This window comes from Cololabis saira, chromosome 24 (assembly GCF_033807715.1).
Source record: "Cololabis saira isolate AMF1-May2022 chromosome 24, fColSai1.1, whole genome shotgun sequence".
NCBI classification, from domain to species: domain Eukaryota; kingdom Metazoa; phylum Chordata; class Actinopteri; order Beloniformes; family Belonidae; genus Cololabis; species Cololabis saira.
In genome coordinates, this window is record NC_084610.1 from 14967599 (window position 1) to 14988554 (window position 20956).

A 20956-nucleotide genomic window follows, 5' to 3' on the forward strand; every position below is an offset into this window, starting at 1 on the left:
AAAGCACAAGTTGTTAAAAAGTAAGGGCAGTAGAGTACAGCAGGTAAGTATTTAATTTTAGGCCCCGTTTACACGTAGCAAAAACGGTTGTGTTTTCATGCGTTTCGGCCGTTCGTTTACACGAAAACGAAGCTCAAAGTCACCAAAAACGATCAGTTCTGAAAACTCTGGCCAAGGTGGAGATTTGCAAAACCTCCGTCTTCACGTTTGCTTGTAAACAAAGAGAAACGGACATTTAGGCTTAAGAACGTCACATTATGCGACAGAAACGTCACCAGCGTCATGTGTGCGACCTGTGTTTACAATTAGTTTGGCCACCGTCAATATTTTCTTGTATTTTACTTGTTTTATATTCTAAAGTCACACTTAAAAGTAACTCCACTTCTCTGTCACTCCAAACGAAAGACTCTCGTTCATCTAGGAAGTAACTGGAAGTTACTTGTGTCATTTGTTGATGTTTTTTCCAGGATTCTGATTGGCTAGCATGACTTTACGCTTCTCATTACACTGCCCCCTGTAGGTTTGGCAGCTCATAGCACCTTAACAGTGTATTTATGGGGGTTTGTGTAAATGATGGTATTTTTCAAAAAGTAGAGGGGGAAATATCCGTTTTTGTAAATACCAGGCTATGTGGAAACGTGGCCTAAGAGTACGCTTCAGTAAACAGTAATGTTTTTATCCTGATTTGAAGGAGCTGACAGTTTGAGCAGACCTCAGGTCTACAGAAGTTTGTTCCACCGGTGAGGAGCAGAATAACTAATGGTGCAGATTGAAAAGAAAAATAATCACATATTTGTTTGTTTGTCCCAAAGGTGGAGAACTGGTGTCCTCGTCTGCCCTGGAGGATGAAGGCTCAGATTGATGACACGGACCGGAGAGGGATGGTGAGCAACACTCGAATGTATCGATCTCTGCGAGCATGTGCCTGCAGGAATGATGGCGCGTTTTCTCTTTTTTCACATAAATCTCAAAACTGGGTCACTGTCCCGTTAAAGCAGGGAGACCACAGAGAAACTGGATGCTATCACGCCAATTTAATGTGAGAAACGAATAAATGTGCCATTTTTTTACTGGGATATTTATAGCGAGGTAGCAGAAGAGCAAACAGGATGAGCCTCTGTGTCGACACAGAGCAAAGCTGAAACGGCGGGACCTTTAGATAAATCTGGAGTAATGATCTTCCCTCCCTGCCAAAGCAGCAGCAGTTGCCCGAGTCTCCCGTCGAGCCCTTGTGTGGGCCAGCAGCCCCGTGCTCAAGGCTCAGCAGAGAAAACAGAGGAGAGGAAAGATGAATCAATATTAAGCACTCTTCATCTCTTCTGTGGACGCACCAGGAGCAGCGAACCCCTCTGTGGTGGAGGCACGGGCTTCCAAAGTTTCATTCAGACCCACATTTTTTAAAAGGCTCGGTCTGTGGAAGTGATTTCCTGTCGTGATGAGGGACGCTAATGCCCGGCACCGGCCTTGTTTCAGCCACCTTGGCAGCTGCTAATGGCTCCGCGGTTTCTCCTCCAGGCCCCTCCATCTTCTCCTCGCCTGCCGTCTCGTCCTATGAGAAAGTTTGCAGCACTTGTGGCCTTCTGTTGTTTGGGTTTTTTTGTGATACATTTTTTATTAAGAATCTCATGATAACAAGATGATCATAGTAAATGGCATAGAGAATGGAAGCAGTACGGTCAGATATTATCTCCTCTTCCTATGCTAAAAAAAAAAAAAAACTACAGCAACAATAATAAAACACACAAAAATAACTACACAAACAGCAAAAACAAAACAAAATTAAAGCTGCAAGCAGCGATGAATGGGCCCTTGCACCCTTGTGCGAATTCAGGCTTGCTGCAGTGGAAGCTTGTATGACTTGCATGTAGATTCTTCAGGCCTGGACATTTAGCGGATGACACCACCCACGACTCTCTATACCAAACCATTCAAAAGTTATGGCAGAAAGTAGGAACTATCAGATATCGACCAATCAGATGAAGGGGCGGGGCTGATTTGCACCAATTATCTTCAAGGACTCAAAACCATGTCCGATGACACCACCCACATGTCTTTATCACAACCCGTTCAAAAGTTATGGCAGAAAGTTGGGACTATCAGATATCGACCAATCAGATGAAGGGGCAGCGCGCTTTTTGGCGTCTATCGTCACCACGGTAATGCTTTTGACTGAGAAAAGTAATGCGTGTTGTCGCAGGATGGAGACGCACATTTTGATGTATAACACACCTGGGTGCACGTTACGGTTCGGGCCGCATTAACGGCCGAAGAAATGGCATAAATTGCGACAAGATTACACGATTAATTCAAAATGGCCGACTTCCTGTTCGGTTTTGGGCCATGGCGCCAAGAGACTTTTCTTTAAGTTGTGCCATGATACAGGTGGGTACCGATTTTTGTGCATGTATGTCAAACCGTATTGTGGGGCTTGAGGCACAAAGTTTTCTAGGGGGCGCTGTTGAGCCATTAGGCCACGCCCATTAATGCAAACCATTAAATATCAAATTTTACGCCAGACCTGGCTTGGGTGCAAAATTTGGTGACTTGGGGCACGTTTAGGGGGACAAACAGGCCCTCCTTTCAATGAAAAAAAAAAAAAAAGAGAGAAAAATTCCTACAGATACAATAGGGCCTTCGCACTGTCAGTGCTCGGGCCCTAACAAGAGATAAACACATCATGACTACCCCAACCCTTCCCCCTATTACCCAGGAATCCCAGTATGTCTACAAACCATCAACATTATGATATTATCCAATGACACAACAATGCTAATTTCCTCCACCATTCACAATGATATCCACAGAAAGTATATGTATCCACTAGAGAATGAACAAAGGTGCACTCTTTGTTCATAATGTATATATAATGTATATACAAAGTATTCTAAACATACAAGCACAATAAAAAAACACCTAGAACCATAGGTAAAAGACAGTTGACGAAGTATCTGTGCGTTTAATCGATCTGCCGTCCTGAGATACTGTAACAATTTTATCCCGAGACCTGAAAGATTCATCGTAATAACTAACAAACCAAAGATCATATACAGCAACTTGAACGAATATTAAGAAATTTCTCGCTAGAAATATGATCGAAACGCTTTTATATGTCAAAAGTACCTTAAAATAATGCATTTTCCACTGAGAAAGACGAGGATGTTTTTCTTTTTACAAGGCAGCTGCGGGCAGTCACATGACTTTTCAGCAGGCCAATAGAAAATAATAGGGAAAAAATGTGAACATGTCACAATTTGAGAGGCCTTATTGTGAAACTAATACGTTTTGCACTGTGGACAATTGTTGCTATTCACATTTTGATGCGAGAATGGGTTGTTTATGTAGGAAAAATTGTAAAATTAAAGAATTAGCGCATTTCTATGAACTAAATGTTCTTGGATTGTATTTAATTTGCAGTTTTGTAAAGAAACTGATTCTTTTTCTCTACTTGTGTGGGTTTGTAAAGGTTCAGCGTGTCAACTCTGTGCAGGCGGAGATCCGGACCAGCTTTGACGGGCTTTACCGCTCCATGTCGCAGCGGGAGGAGTTTCGCTGGATGATGCTGCGGATCAAACGCATGGCCGAGCCGTGGGTCGGCGCCATCCGCTCCCTGGCCGCCAAGCAGAACCTGGGCAAGCGGCGGAGGAAGAAGGTGGGCGTCCTGCGCGCGGCGGCCGGGGAAACGTGTTCTCAGTTTGACGATCTGATAAAACGCTGAGATAAACATGAAAGAGGAGTTTAAGACACCTACACGATAGGGCTGGGGATCGATTCAAATGTCAAAAATCGATTCCGATTCTTAAGATTCAGAATCGATTATCAAGATTTGATTTGACCTGATTCTATTCCGATATTGATTTGGGTTAGTGTTATTAAAACTGTTTTTTGAGCTGTTGCCTGAATTATATGACTGTAGTTTTGCAACATATTAATACTAGTATTATATTGAGATTCAACAGCAAGTATTGGCAGCTAATGATGCTGTAAGGACCAATCACCTCCCAGAATGCTGATAAAACAGATCCAGGGCAGCAAACAGAGACGTATGAAATCAGTTTTATTTTTTCCCACATTCCGTTTTTATTTTTTCCATATTCGGTCTATTTCGATTTTTTATTTTTTGAGAATTTGGTTTTTAGCATTTTATGCAAATGTAACCCCAAGACAGTATATAAAGTAATGAAATATAGACAATTTATGCAATTTTAATTTATATTATTTTTTAATTATAACTGAAAACTTGAAACTAACTGAAAAAATCTTCATACTTTTAAACATATTTAAAGGCAAAAACATGGCACCAGTTATTCTCTTGTCCAACAAAACATTCCTTTTTAGGGCATAAACAAAAAAATACAAAAAAGTTGTAATAATGGAAAAAAAATTGATCTTTAGACGTATGAATCGATTTTAAGGAATTAATATGAGAATCAATTTAGAATCGGAAGATTTATTTATTTTTTTTTCAACACGGGCCTACTACACAAGTCCACTTTCCCCAGCTCCCCGCTGCGCGTAATAAACTTCTCTAACACTTGTGGACCTTGTTTTTTCGGCGCGAGGAAGAGCGAGTGGTGGGAAAAGATTGACATTGTGTCACAAGCTTGTAGCTGCTCCCAGCGCTGAATTATGCAGGCTGCACTTTCCACCAGCTTCGTAAATAATTCACGTCATACTCCCATGATACCTCGGTCCCTGTGAAAGCCGGCTTCCCTTTTAGTCGGGGCTTTATATAGATTTTTATATTTCTGCCTTTGATCCTAACTTTAGTCCCTCGGTTGAATCAGTTTGCTTGAAACCTTGAAAGAGCCTTTTCTGCCGATGTTCTCTGAACCACTGCTTCATGTCAGCGGCTAATCTCTTCTGGATATTAATCCGCTCGTATTAATCCTTGATAAGTGTGCTGCGGGTCAGAGGCTGGATTCAACAATGAGTGGAAGCAGTTGTAGTGCATTGGTCACTTTAGACAAAGGCCAGTTCCCCTCGGAGAGCAGAACTATGCCGTGTGGGTGGGTTGTTGTTCCTGAGGGAGTCTGCCGTTCACCTGGCAGCCTGCTGAAAACAAGCCCGACTGTTTTCACAAGGCTCTTCACGCAAATATGCTCTGTTTGCATTCTCTGGTCGTCTTTGTGCAGTGGTGGTTCAGAAAGGGAGAGGTTTCTAAGCAGCTTCCATCAACAACACACACACACTCTCAGCTCACTGTCATCATCAGTCTCTGTGCTTTCCCCCTCCTTTAGGTCCTGGTTCACCTGGGTCTGCTCACCAAGGAGTCGGGCTTCAAGATAGCAGAGAACGCGTTCAGCGGCGGCCCGCTGGGGGAGCTGGTGCAGTGGAGCGACCTCATCACCACGCTGTACCTGCTGGGCCACGACGTCCGCATCTCCGCATCGCTGGCCGAGCTCAAAGAGTCAGTACCAAACACACCGGACCACCTTAAGACTGCGTAAAGTTGCTTTCGTCAACAAAAATTAGGACTAAATGTCGTCGTCAACGAACCTTTATCACCTGAGGAAAACCAGACGAGACGCAATGAAAATGCTAGTCATGTGACGATAACGATAATTAAATATATAATGCAATATCGTAGACGAATAAAAACAAGACTAAAATGTAGATTACAAAATAAAAACTTCTCAAAATGTGTCTTCATTTTCGTTGACCAAAACGAGATGAAAAGTTCTACCAAAGATCCTTAATGTCCATGTTTTCAGTAGTTTCCTCTGGTTTAGTTCTGCTGGGTGACGTTAGTCCTCAATCCCAGTCGCTGCAGCGGGGAATCAGATCCAGAAGATGCAGCTGCAGAGTTAGAGGCTGATGCCGTTAACGCAGAGCTCTAGTTAACGTCAATTAAAAACAAAGTTCCATAGAGAAACACGGGGATCTTCTCTGGGGCTGGAGAAAAAGAAGAAGATCCATCTTTGGATACACTTTCCTACATAGACGTGGAAAAGAAAACCCAATGTGTCGTCGACAAAGAAAAAGATGTGGAGAAATGCAGAAAAATAAATATGTTGTAAACTCAAATTAGAGTCTTCTGTATCTGGAATGAATGTATTCTTGAGTCTATAAGGTAACAATAATATAATAATAAGATAACATTGTTTGAATTGTAAAATGGGTTTGGCTAAATACAATCTTTGACTAAAATGGTCCTGGACAATTCTGACTAAAAAAAGACTAAAATGCTCAGACTTTTAGTCGACTGAAACTTGACACGACTAAAAGGAGAATGAACGTGACTAAAACTAATAAAAACTAAAATGATAGCTGGAGCTAAAGACTAGACTAAAACTAAAATTGAAACAGGCTGCCAGAAACAACACTATAATACAGGACATGTAGAGCCTACTGTTGCTTCCACTCACCTGGGGCCGGATTCACAAAACATTCTTAAGAAAAAAAATCTTCTTAAGTGTCATTTTTTTCTTAAGTTCAGTCTTAAGAAGAAAAAAGAGAAGAAGTCGTATTCTCCAAAAAAGTTCTAAGTATTTTCTCAACTTTCTTCTTAAGTTTCTTCTTTCCTGCATCTCTTTTTCTCCTTCTCCATGTTTAGTGAGTGACTGACAGTTAAGACCCAAACTACCTGTATAAATGTTGTTTGTTGGTGCGTGCAATGCAATGACATATTAAGACATATAAGTTCTTAAGTAGGAAAAATACGAAATTCGTAAGAACTGACAGTTCTTATTGAGGAATCTCACTTAAGAACTTTCTTATGAACTTCATAATTTTAGATCTTAAGACATTTCTTAAGATCGTTCTTAAGAACATTTTGGTGAATCTGGCCCCTGGTCTTGTGGATGTGTGACCTTTGACCCCTGAGTTTCTCTAACTGAAACCACTGAACACCTTTTTCTTTTGTGCTCCCCAGGATTATGCGAAAGGTTATGGGGAACAAGTCCAGCTGCCCCACCCAAGGGGACAAGGTGGTGGAGCTGATCTACATCGACATCGTGGGCCTCACCCAGTTCAAGAAGACGCTGGGGCCGTCCTGGGTCCACTACCAGTCAGTCCATTCTCCTCTCCTCTTTGTTTTGCCGCTACTTCATGAGATCGGTGATGTTTGTTGGCACGGGATAAAGCCGCGCTCTGTCGGCGCAGTCGGGCTCAAGACGCTGGGGCCATGCTTGTCTGGCGCTCGCTGGGACAATGAGTCTATTTTCTGCTCATACATTACCATCGAGCTCTCAAATGGCGCTTTTCCACTAGAACCTACTCAGCCCGACTCGGCTCTCCTCCATTCGGTTTGGTTCTTTCCCACTAGGGGTCTAACGTGCCGAGTACTAGGGATGGGCGGTATGGACTAAAAAATGTATCACGATCATTTCTGGCATTTATCCCGATAACGATAAAAATGACGATAAAAAAACCTAAACTAACTAAACTACACCAATTAAATTGAATTAATAAAAAACAATTACATTAGTACACCTGTACTGCAAAACTTCTTTCTTTCTTTCTTTCTTTCTTTCTTTCTTTCTTTCTTTCTTTCTTTCTTTCTTTCTTTCTTTCTTTCTTTCTTTCTTTCTTTCTTTCTTTCTTTCTTTCTTTCTTTCTTTCTTTCTTTCTTTCTTTCTTTCTTTCTTTCTTTCTTTCTTTCTTTCTTTCTTTCTTTCTTTCTTTCTTTCTTTCTTTCTTTCTTTCTTTCTTTCTTAAATCAGCTTTACACAAAAACGTCATCAACGGGAATTTATCGTTTTTATCGCGATATGACAAATTCTTGCCGTGGGGAATTTTTTTGACGGTATATCGTGAACGGTAAAATATCGCCCATTCCTACCGAGCAGATACTTTTTCTGTAACTACTCTGCCGAGGTTCTAAACGGCTGAGTCGGCTGTATCTGACGTCATCACACTACATCCACCGATTAGTCAGGGGGTTGGAGTCAGACGTCTGAGTCAGGATGTGACATCAGAGAAAGGGCGACTCTGACGGCGGCTTCTTGTTCATTTTATTCAACAGGCAACGGCAGCAAAAGTCTGTTTCATGATCCAACTCTGAGGTGCAGATGTTCATAAACCTGGTGGCTGAGGAGAGAATTAAAAAGGGATCTAGACGGCGATAAGTAACGACCAGATCTACCAGGAGCTCTGTCACTTCATAGCTGCTCGCGGCTCCAGCTGACTTTTCAGCAGCGCCGAGACAAACTAAAAAAAATTAAAAAGCGTCGCCGCTTGAAGCTTCTCTCACTCTCATTTTTTAACTTGATGTCGAACACAAGCCACAGACCCAGCAGCACATCTATCATCTCCTCCAGGTTCTACATCTTTAGTGTTGTTGTCTTCTTGGTTTAGATCCCCCAATCAAATACGTCACAGCAGCTTCACTCCAACCTCCTACTTCTGCTCCAGGTGCTGGATTGTTATGGAAAAGAAACCAGGCCGAATTGAGTCGAGCCGAGTAGGTGCTGGTGGAAAAAGCACCAAAAGATGGTCCGTTGTTCTCCACGCCGTCCCCGGCCGCTCCGCTCCGGTCTGAGTGCTCCGTGGAGGATCGTGGATTAAGCCTTTCCTCAGTAGTTCAGAATAGGAAGAAATCCCCATTAGCGCAGGAAAAGAGAGAACAATAATAACCAGGCCACTAATGGGCCTTTCGGTTCCTCCCGCCTGTCACCAGCTTTTGTTTGTCTGCAACGCAACACCTCCAACTGCATCTGCTGGCCGTGCGCCCTGAGGAAATTGATTCAGCCTCAGGGATAATGCCAGGTCCACACGCTGTTTTTTTTTTTTTCCTTGCATTTGTTCTCCCACTAAATTACACGTCTGCGTCCGTGCGCTTAATGTCACCGTGCACTCGCCGGGCTCTTTTGTGAGATACAGCTGGAAAGCTGCTGGAGACGTTTAGCTATTCACAAAAGGGGAAATTTAATCAGCTTCCCTGCAACGCTGCTTTTTCTGCGCAACAAAGTGAATCTTCCTTTTGGTGTCTCCTGTTAAAAGTGAATTATATTTCAAGCCTTTGTGGGTTTAAAAATCACATAATCTCTTTGTGGAGCTGTGTGAATCCAGTCTTTATTTATGAACAGAACAAGCCAGCTTTGTTTGCACGTCGGCAGCCACACTCACGCGAGGAGTTAGACTTGAGATTATGCTGCATTTTCTTCAGTTTGTTGGGGTTTTCTGCATTTGAGGGGAAGCTAACCAAGTGGTTTAGGTTGATGTTTGTTATCTTAACAGGGCTTTTGGCTAAAACGGCGCAGTATCGGTGTGTTTCCTGCTTCTTATTCAGGGGAACGGGCCGCCTCTGGTTTCCTTTCTGGCTGGAAACTAGAACCATGTTTCATTTCATGTTTCTCTGCAGTGACTCTGGGCTCCGTAACCTCATCTGCATCAGCATTTTCAAATCTGTTCTCCTGGAAACTTGCAAAAAAAGATCTTTATTAATCATTCATGTGGCTGCATACACCGCCCCCAACTTCTTCAGATACCAAAATACCGTGTCAGCTGATGACCCTTAGACCATTTGAGCGAAAAACAAGAATGCATCCTTTTTCAATTTCCTTTACTACATGGCGGCTAAATGGTTAGCTCTTGAGGCAACGTGATTTGTAGAGACGTGAAAATATTCCCCATTCTTCCCTGAGGACAGACACATGCTTTTCATGAGACACGATGCTAATCGTGGGTTCGGCTCCAGGGCCGTGTTAACAGAGCCTGTGACGGAGCCGTGTAATACCAGTGTTCCCGTGTGATGTCACGTCGGACCACGCGTCCCTGACGTGGAACCCAGTGGGGAACCTTCAGGGCATTCTACGCCTAAAAAAAAAAAAAAAAAGAAATAATAATAAATGTAGTAATAATACATTTTATTATTACATTATTATTATTATTAGAAATGAACCCACGTATTTCTGTCATCTGCGTGGGTTCCCTCCAGGTACTCCGGCTTCCTCCCACAGTCCAAAAACATGCATAGTAGGTTAATTGGTGATTCTAAATTGCACGTAGGTGTGAGTGTGTCTGGTTGGTTGTCGCTATATGTGGCCCTGTGATGGACTGGCGACCTGTCCAGGGTGTAACCCCTGCCTCTCGCCTGAAAATGAGCTGAGATAGGCTCACGCAGACCCCGTGACCCTGCAAAGGATAAAGCGAGTATAGATAATGGATGGATAGATAATAATAATAAAGTATTCAATAAAAAGGAAATGTATATTTTTTTTATTTTTATCTCATTTAATTTAATACAATTTATACCACGGTCTGTGTGAATACTCGATTCTGATTGGCTGGCAGGTGTAAGTTAAAATTGATAACCTACACCTAGAAAACAAGTTCGGTCAAATTGCCTGATAACTTTAATATCATTGCACTGGATCAACTGCCAGGTGGTAACCATGGCAACGGAGATTCAGAGAAGAGCCGGCTACCGCAGGATGGCGACACAAGTGATTTTGTCATTTCTTTTAATTTATTTGGTGAATTTAACAATTTTGATGACTGGGATGCAGAAGAAGAGAGAAAAGAAAATAGCTGAGCGGACTAGAATATCTCCCGTTACCAAGGAAACTGACTTATGGCTTGTTAAAAAACTTTGTAATTTACCAGGTTACAACGGCTGCAGACAAGAGATTAAATAGTCCGCTCATTTGCTCAGCTGTGGCTTGTTATAAAACTAATGATTTCAACTGAAAACACATTAAAGCATGAATAACTTATTTAATATTTATGTTTTTTGGTAAGTGACCGTGGTATAAGCGGGATAATGCCCTTCGAGGTGTACGTTAACATAAATATATGGACGACGCGGAGGTTCACGCCCCCGCGTCGTCCTTATATTTCTGTTAATGTACACCTCGTCGGGCATTATCCCTTACATATTTAACAGATTTTCTCTCATCTATGTTCTGAACTGAAGTTTACTGTCAAGTTCATGTCCTGAAAACCTGTTATCCAATCAGAATCGTCTGTCTCTATCAAGGCCCGGTTAGCTGCTCATTCATTGGTCAGGACTTCACCAATCCCGGGGAAGGCCGAGCTATGTGTTTTGGTGTGGAGAGTGACGGGCAAATCAACCAATCACGGTTAGATTTCAAGTGGGCGGGAATAAAACAAAAGATCGTAGGCCTTCATGAAGTCCCAACATCAAATCTCTGCAGAGTGGTGAGAGACGGTTGAGAGATGGAGTTAAATGGCGGAAGACAAGAGTGACGTTTCCGCGATGATTTCTTTTCTCTGTGATTGGGGGAAGGCCCAACGGTAGTGCTCACTGTTCTCCACTCAGTTGAACTTCGTTACGGCTCCAGCAGCAGCTCCCCATCTGTTCAGGCCGTCGTTACGGCAACAGATGAGGGTGGTTTGTTCTCTGGGGTGACTGGCGGTGGCATGTGGACTTGCTGCTGTCAGGGGAAGGGTTCCTCTCTTTCTCTCCCGGGGCTTTCACACAGCCAGCTGTGCCACATCTGACTGGCCAGAGAAACGATCAGTGAAATACTTTTCCACATCTGTGGGTGGATGACTTTCCCGTCTCTCCACACCTGACTTGCTCTTCTCGCTGTAATAACACGACGGCCAGAAAACCGGGGTCACGGCGAGAACAGAGTCACCCGTGTCCCGCAGGTCCTTCCCGGACAAAAGAGCTACTGCAGACGAGACCCGGTCTAACTATCATTTAGGAGGCAGGAGTGAGTAACAATGAGTGAGTAAGAGATGGCGGTAAAGGTCAGCGAGCTCTTTACGATCCCCCCTCCTGGTGGGGGGCTAATTAATCCTGCCAGTGACCTTTGAGTTTCCGGGATGTTCACTCGGCTTTCACTCCGAGTCAGCTAAAAAGCTCACTATTTATTCCTTAAGCTCAACCCCGGTAGATGATCTACTCTCGGAGGTAAAGGGAGGTTGTTCTGTCTATTTTTATGGCGTTATATGTGTATGTACAGTTATACGTGATTGCTGATCAACATACACCTACAGTACTGAATGCAGGCATTGTGACGTAGAATTGTCAAATTGGTTTGATTCACTGCACGAATCGGCACAGATTACTTTTGTAATATTGTATTTGACCCGGCCTTTGTACGTTTTGACCGTATAGAAACGTAATTCTTGCCATTGTAAGAATGAGATGTGTACCTACGGAAGAGTATTAGGGCCGTGCAGGAGAAAAAATATTTGAGAGAAGATTTTTTTTTTATTGTGCACTTCGAGAAAAAAGTCGAAATGTCGAGAAAAAAGTCGAATTGTCGAGATTAATGTTGAAATACAAGTTCAAGAATAAAGTTGAAATTTTGTAAATAAAGTTGAAATTTAGACTTTTTTCTCAACAATTCAACTTTATTCACGAAATCTTGACTATTTTCTCAACATTTCGACTTTTTTCTCGAAAATGTACTTCAACATTAATCTCAACATTTTGACTTTTTTCTCGATATTTTGACTATTTTCTCAACATTTCGACTTTTTTCTCAAAAATGTACTTCAACATTAATCTCAACATTTTGACTTTTTTCTCTACATTTCAACTTTTTTCTCGAAGTGCACAATAAAAAAAAAATCTTTCTCCTCCTAAAATATTATTTTTATTTTTCTCTTGCCTGGCCCTAATACTCTTCCCTAGTGTACCTGCTCTATTCTACTGCCCTTACTTTTTAACAACTTGTGCTTTTTATTATTTTACCTCTTTTCTTATCATTTATTTCATTTTATTTGTTATTTACTGTTTAATTGTGGCTTTAATGTTGATGTAAAGCACTTTGAATGACCTTGTGTTGAATTGTGCTATACAATTAAATTGCCCTTGCCTTACTTCAGTACTTTTTCTCTCGAATGGTTAATGAAATGTGTTTCTGTGGCGCTGCAGGTGCATGCTGCGGGTGCTGGACTCGTTCGGGACGGAGCCGGAGTTCAACCACGCCCACTACGCCCAGTCCAAGGGTCACAAGACGCCGTGGGGGAAGTGGAACCTCAACCCGCAGCAGTTCAACACCATGTTTCGTAAGTCGGCGGCATCGCAACACATAAATACCACCGTTATCAGATGAAGCTCTCGAAGCGTGAAGAAAATGCAGGAAGGACGGAGCTTTTTCCTCCTACGTGGCTCGGTTCGTCCCATAAGATGGAGATGGGTTTTGTACCAAAAAAAGACATAAAAGATAGGCCTGTGTTAAAAAAATAGGTTTTCCGATTCTGAATCGATTCTCATATTAATTCCTAAAAATCGATTTGTATGTCTAAAGATCGATATTTTTTTCATCATTACATTACAACTTTTGGTATTTTTTTTTTTATGCCCAAAAAAGGAAAGTTTTGTTGGACTCGAGAATAACTGGTGCCATGTTTTTGCCTTTAAATATGTTTAAAGGTATGAAAACATTAAAGTTTTCAGTCATAATTGCATAAATTGTCTATATTTCAGTACTTTATATACTGTCTTGGGGTTACATTTGTATAAAATGCTAAAGACCAAATTCTCAAAAATTAAAAACTGAAATCGACCGAAAAATGGAAAAAATAGCCAATACTTGCTGTTGAATCTCAATATAATACTAGTATTAATATGCTGCATAACTACACAGTCATATAATTCATGCAACAGCTGAAAAAACAGTTTTAATAACACTAACCCAAATCAATATCGGGATCGGATCGAATCAAATCTTGATAATCGATTTTGAATCTTAAGAATCGGAATCGAATCGATTCTTGACATGAAACGATCCCCAGTCCTAATAAAAGATATTCTGAAAACCCAGCACGGCTAATGGAATATCATCTAGCAGATTAATAAGTTGGGGGCCGGGCACTCGGCTCTGCTTCTTGCTATGATTATGAATGTAGGACATGGAGGTTTTACAGCTCCGTGTGTGAGCCGCCCTCCCACTGTGAAGTTTCCTGAGGCGGGCCAGTGGAGGAGGCGCGGCAGACGGGAGAGCGTGTTCCGGGGAGGAGAGGGAGCCCAGCCCCCTGGGGGGCTGACCTTTTCCTCCATGACTAAGAGAAGGAGAAACGTTACCCTGCAGGCCGGCCAGGCCTGCAGCGGCCCAGAATGCACCTGAATAGGCCCCTTTGTCGGCCGAATGTGGGCCGCCTTTCTCATGAAGCGAAGGCTCTTCGCACAGGACCCGGCGAAGAGTCGCTGGGTTAGATGATATCGCTGCCCAAACAAGGGCACGACGGTTCGCTGAGTGTTAAAACCACAGAGCGGCATCACTTCCAGCCACGGGAGACGTGAGAGTCGGGGGGATTTCCTTTCCCCTCTTTGTCACGCTCCGCACCTCCTTACCGTCACCCAGGCGGCATACGGCCGGCGGCTGATTTGATTTGAAGATTTTACTTCGAACATGCATGTTAAAAAATATAAAAATACAAAAAAGTAAAAGAATAAAGTACAAATAAATATATATATATAAAAATACAAAAAAAAAAAAATATATATATATATATATATATATATATATATATATATATATATATATATATATATATATATATTCGAAACGGAGTAGGATTGATTGAAGTAAACACTTATCGAGTCCTACCCCTGAATCTTACATACATTCTTACATATAGCAAGAGTTTCAATAAGCTTACTTATAAAACACACATAACCAAACACCCCAAATACTTTAATAACTATTCAATATAATGATATAATACTCAATTATATGTATATATAAATATATAGTCCAAAAAAAAACCAACAAAATCAAAGCAAACAAAAAGAAAAAGAAACAAATGCCCAGCGAGATATAGATACGGGACTGTCTCATAAAATTAGAATATTGTGATAAAGTCCCTTATTTTTTTTGTAATGCAAAAATGTCATACATTCTGGATTCATTAAAAATCAACTGAAATATTGCAAGCCTTTTATTATTTTAATATTGCTGATCATGGCGTACAGCTTAAGAAAACTCAAATATCCCATCTCAAAAAATTTGAATATTCTGGGAATCTTAATCTTAAACTGTAAGCCATAAACAGCAATATTAAAATAATAAAAGGCTTGCAATATTTCAGTTGATTTGTAATGAATCCAGAATGTATAAAATTTTTGTTTTTTTTAATTGCATTACAGAAAATAAAGGACTTTATCACAATATTCAAATTTGCTGAGACAGTCCTGTGTATATACTGTACGTATAATCCGGTTTCTATCCGTGCAAAGAGAAAAAGACACACAAGCCAGAGTCGGCCCGGCTTTTAGATGCAGATCTGTCATCGGACAAATCGGCACCAGTAAAGGTAATTTATTCTCGATTGCGATTGGTCCATTTGCCACGATTAGGCCGCGTCTCATAAATCAGCAGCGCTGGGACTCGGGGAGTGTGTGGCCTCTGGTCAATAGACAAGACACGGCTAAATTGACCTCATTAATCTGTCTGGGTGGAGGATGCGGGGCCGTTGGACGCGCCGCGCGTCCTCCCGTCCTCCGTCCAGCCCAGCTGTTGCACATGTCACGCCTGAGCAACATGCCGGGGATTTATGAAGGTCTTTAGCAGCTTTAAAACAAATATGTCACTTCAGACACACAGAGGAGGGGAGATTAGGAATCAAAGGTCTTCTCAGAGCCTCTCACAAAGATATTTCTACGTTTGTTGTGCGTACGCCTGCATGCTAATCCGGCTCCAGAAGTGCTGACTCATGTCGGCCAGAGGTCGATCTGAGCAGAGAGCTATTTGTCCTTGAAGCCGTGCTATCTGTGTTGAGCTCATCGCGGCCGTCACACCCTTGCCACTACAGTGTATCAGTAAACAGGTTTGTATGGTCTCCGACTTCCCTCCACGACGCTCTGCTCGGAAACGGCTTTTAATCCGTCTGGCGATCGTGTGTCAGAAGTCAACCGAGCAGAAAGTCTCTGTCTGCCTTTCAGGTGGCGACTAAACGAACCTGCGGGGGCGGTTTCATGGTGTGGGGTTTAACTGCCATCTCAACATCCGGGATGAGCAGGGTTTTTTTTTACGTTCAAAATGTCAAAAGACGCCGTTTTCCTCCCGAGGATTGACCGCCGGAGACCAGACATGAACCCCGTCATCGACACAAGATATCAGAAATATTCAGATTCAGATTCGGACGACTTTAATAATCCCTTTGAAACTGACATCTCCATCTCACACACACAACTCTGTCATTTACAAATCAAACACCTCAAAAGCCCAACACCCATATAAAGATAAAAAGATAAGAAAATAAAGATAAAAGTAAAAGGTAAAAACAAAAACAAGGTAATTAAGGTCAACATTAAAAGCGGCAAGACACAATTAAACAGTAAATAACAAATAAAATGAAATAAAATGATAGGAAAAGAGGTAAAATAATAAAAAGCACAAGTTTTATCATATGGGGACAGATAATTTGTGCTGATTACAAATAATATAATATATTACAAATAATAGCACTGACCAAAACACCTGCAGAAATACTGCAGGAATGACATAGCAGCAGTTAAATGCAGCCTTCTGTAAGCTTTAAATATCCACTCGGCTTACATCAAATACATCAAAACACAACAATAAAAAACACTTTTCTGAACTTATCAATATGACTCTGTCCTTCACAGGATAAGTAAAATGGATCACTGCAAAAACTCAAAATCTTAACAAGAATATTTGTCTTATTTCTAGTTAAAATGTCTCATTTTAGTAAAAAGATCTCATTACACTTAAAACAAGACTCATCACTGGAAAAAACAACAATTTTCACCTGTTTCAAGTAGATTTTCACTTAAAATAAGTAGAAAAATCTGCCAGTGGAACAAGATTTTTTTGCTTGTAATGAGAAGATAAATCTTGTCCCACTGGCAGATTTTTCTACTTATTTCAAGCGAAAATTTACTTGAAACAGGTGAAAATGGTCAAATAAGTTATTTTTCTGGTGATGACTCTAAATGTTGAAATAGCAGTAAAACCACATTCATTGATGAAATGACATAAGGGATGGAAAGGGGGGATGGCAGTTTTACAGGGAGGATGATTTTGACCGTTTTTATTTCAGGGGGGATGCCATCCCCCCTCATCCCCCCTCAACTCCTGTACTGAGTACAGCAGGTACACAAGCTGAAGCTCAGCAAACGAGTGCGTGTCATGATCACCGCTGAAGTTCCTCCTGCATGAGATTTAGTGACCTTTCTTCGTAGGAAGTGGATGTTTATTTCAGGGCTTTGGTCGGCTACATCCTCCTCTGATCACGAATGTGTGATTTCTACTGCGGTTAAGCGCCTCGCACTGTTTTTGCAGAAGTTTGAAAAAGCACAAAAATAGTTGTGTCTGGTCTCCGGTCAGCTGAACAGATGAACCTCCACTTGCCAAAACCGCGGTGTGTTCAGGCTGAATGTGATCAGAAAGAGGCCTCGGGCCCCTGAGCGTTAGCCGCTCTCACTCGCATTTTCACCGACGACGGGGTTCAGAAGCGAAGCAGCTGCTTCCTCCAGCCGCGCCGTCCTCCCCGGGCTGTTTGTCAGCTAATAGTGAATGAAGCCGTGGCAGGCTGAGTGACGTTTTGAGTGGCGGCACCGGTCGGAAGCAGAGGCATCTGTTGCCAAATGAGTCGAGCGAGCACTAATTAGCAGCCTGTCCTGTTTACAAAGTCGGCTCGTCTTCGCCGGCGTTGACGCCGGAGGGGCTTCTGCTCCCACTGACTGGTCAGTCGTCATATTCACGCCTTTTAATCCTCCTCCTCAGCTTCCTTTCAGTGGAAGCACAGCGTCGACCACCTGAGAGAGATTAAAAGGGTAATCTTGTCAAAGAGAGGCTGGAGTTAAAGCTTCAGAGGCCCAAATGTCACGACTTCTTTCATCCTGACGCTTCAATCCTCGGAAAAGGGAAAAGGAAAAAAAGCCTCTTATAGCAATCTGTGTTATAATTTTATTGGATTTATGATTACCTCATCCAGCCTGTTGAAAGCTCCTTAATTAGAAGTGTTTTTGAGCCTTTTGTAATGTAGGAATAATTGCTTTAAAAGCCAGAAGGTACTCTGGGAAGTATTGTTGCGCTCAGCGGCTGCCCACACTGATGCCACGCATAGATACACACACACACACACACACACACACACACACACACACACACACACAGACCAACAGTATTAAGTAAAGTGTCCTGGTGTATGCTAATGACTGGAAGTGCAGGTCAGAACGGCGTCTGAGTGCAACAGATAAAAGTTGCAGACCTCAGACTGCACTTTGCAGTTTGCACACAACTACATACGTACATCTTTTTGCACCATGTGGTGACAATCTCACAAATGGAAATGGATAAATATCCCCGGAGAAGCGTTTCCACTGGTATCCTGGGAACTTGAATTACAGGTGAAACCTGCAAACTGCCCTCCTGTATTGTTTTATCGCCATATAAACTGAAGTCGGGGTGTCGTAAAGGCCCTTTCGTTTGCACATCAAAGCGACGCCGCACATTTTTATCAGCGTTCGGTAATGGCGTGGGCGTTACAGGGCTCGTGTACGTACTTACTCGTTTAGCACGTCTCCGTTTTGCCTAAAGGAGCTTTAAACAGGTCCAGGAACCTTTCAGAGCAGTAGCACGTTTCTGCTGCCGTTTCTGCTGCTGCTCTCAACATCTCTGCTGAAATACCTCACCACTAAATCCTCAGTCACACCAACAGGCCTCGGCGAGGTGTCACCAAAAACAAACACGCTGTTGCTGACCCAGATAAACAAACTGCTCGCGCTGAGCCAGCTTTCCCCTCGCTACCGAAACCATTGCTGCAATACACACACCCAAATATTTCCCTCTTTTCTTTTTGGACCCTGGGGGCAGGAATAAGGTGCTAACTCATCGTAACACTGTTAAGACAGAAAGGAATGACATGCTAATTGTTCCCGTCTAAGAGCTGGCAGGTAGCTGAGACGCCTGCAGTGTGGAGTTTCTTCTCTGAAGTGACCTCACTGCATCCTTCGCTTTTATTTACAGCTCGGAGGCAAAATTCCTTCCTGCCCCGGCTGACTGACATCAGTTTGTCTCCGTAGTCGTAATAATGCTGTGGTTAAGAAGAGCTGCGACCGCAGAAGCTCCCCGGGGCTCCAGTAGTGACTACGTTTACATGCAGTCAAAATTTGGGTTAAGGTCAATATTGCGGTGACTGAAACATTGGGAATAATCAGTTTCCATGCGTGAGCAAACAGGGTTATCCCTGTATACATGGTGATTAATCATTTGGGAAATCTCGATCAAACCAGCGACGCACGGAGAACGTCATGACACAATTCCCGTCATTTCCGCTTCTTCTTCCTGTATCCAAATCCAAAACAACAACAATAACAGCAGCACGGCGGATAATGAACAGCCCAGTAGAAGTCGTTTTGTTTCTCGGTCCTGTAGTTCGCCTTTTTCAGCGTCTTCCAGCGGAGCTTGATCTGGTCTGGTGTTCGTACAAATGCTGCTTCGCACAACTTTTTCGCTCACCTTCTTGTAAATCTCGCTATCCCGGTACTTTCTACCGTCTACAAATGCAGAAATGTTCATATCTTTCATTACATTTATGAAGTGATTAGTCTTGCGTTTCACCAAGTACTTCCTGGACTCAAAAGACCAAGATTCCTTGTGAAAAGAACATGCGCAGAAAACAAATTCCTGTTCCTTTTGATGAGGATATCCTGTTAGGTTATACATGACCAAATATTCGGGTTAGAAAAGGAGTAACCCAGGGGTCATTTTCGGGTTTTTAACAACCGGAATATGAGCAAATTCCAGTTATTCAAAGGGGTTATTGGTGTTTACATGGCCGTGTGCAACCGGGTTATTGCTAATATTCCGGTTAGAAAAGGGTTATTGACTGCATGGAAACGTAGTCAGTGTAATTGTTTCTTCTCTGAAGTGACCTCATGCATCCTTCACTTTTATTTACTGCTCTGAGGCAAATTCCTTCCTGCCCCAGCTGACTGACATCAGTTTGTCTCCGTAGTAATAATAATGCTGTGGTTAAGAAGAGCTCCGACCGCAGAAGCTCCCCGGGGCTGCAGAGCGAGCCACAACCTTGCGCCCAACGCCTCGCTGATGCAGCCTGCTCCGCTCTCTGCTCTCCGCTCTCCGTCTGCCCGCACTCCTCCTCTGTCTGCGCTCCACCACTTTTAAACTTAAATTTTTTTCCAACATTATCTTTATTTGGTTTTCAAAGTCCTTCCAAATGATACACAAAAATAAGAGTGCTCTTACATAGAAGGAAACATCAAGGGCAGCTGAATTATTGTCCAGCATTCGAATCATAGTTCCTTACAAGTCAGTTATTTATGAGATATCATAAAGCAACAATAAGTTTAGTTTTATATGAGAAAAGGAAAGGAAAAAAAAGAAAGAAAAAAATAAATAAATAAATAAAACCCCAAACAAAACAAGAAAGTAACAAAAATCAAAACAACAAAGGTTTCTCTATTTTTCAAGGGTTAGCCCAAAGGATTTCACCATTGTGCATAGTTCAGAAATACAAACTCCAATGTACAATTCACACAGAATAAAGAAATCAAGTATCAAAAGAAAGGAAATGATTTTAGAACATGCAGAGGATCAAGCTACGCCTCATCCGCCCCAGGCCGCTTAGATCCCCACTCCACTCCATATATTCCATAAAAGGAACCCAAATGTTTTGAAATAATGATAGTTGGCCCGTTATAATCTAAATCATCTTTTCCATAGGTAAAGTTGTAGACATTTCCTTAATCCAGTTAATGAATTTTGGTTTGCTGGTACTTCCAGAGTGCTATGACTCCACTTTTAAACTTTATTTTGTTTTACAAGACTGGTGGTTGTGAGGGAGAGAGCTGCCAGCTCTTGTTTTCCACTCATGGTTTCCATAGCAACTGGTTATCTCTTGGCAGTAGGACGTGGTGAAACAGAAACTCGTTTGTGAAGTTGTTCCGTGCTACTGTTTTTTGTCGCCTTGGGATTTCGGTGCGGGATAAATTCTGCAGCTCAGATGGATTTTATTGAAGATAATCATCTAAGGCCTCCAGAGCAGCTTGAGGTTTATTCCAGGCGCTTTTGTTTTGTCCTCAGTGAACAAAAGAATGAATGTC

At 42.2% G+C, this 20956-nt stretch overlaps 1 protein-coding gene across 1 annotated transcript in view; it reads left to right on the top strand.

Moving 5' to 3' along the window:
• The window catches only part of mgat5 (alpha-1,6-mannosylglycoprotein 6-beta-N-acetylglucosaminyltransferase), a 114062-nt gene that overhangs the window by 65215 nt on the left and 27891 nt on the right, over positions 1-20956 (top strand). Inside the window, exons 6-10 of the mRNA XM_061715719.1 lie at positions 813-884; positions 3488-3649; positions 5238-5407; positions 6872-7006; positions 12794-12927. Of these exons, the coding sequence (XP_061571703.1) occupies positions 813-884; positions 3488-3649; positions 5238-5407; positions 6872-7006; positions 12794-12927 (673 nt within the window). The remainder of the gene's footprint in view (positions 1-812; positions 885-3487; positions 3650-5237; positions 5408-6871; positions 7007-12793; positions 12928-20956) is intronic.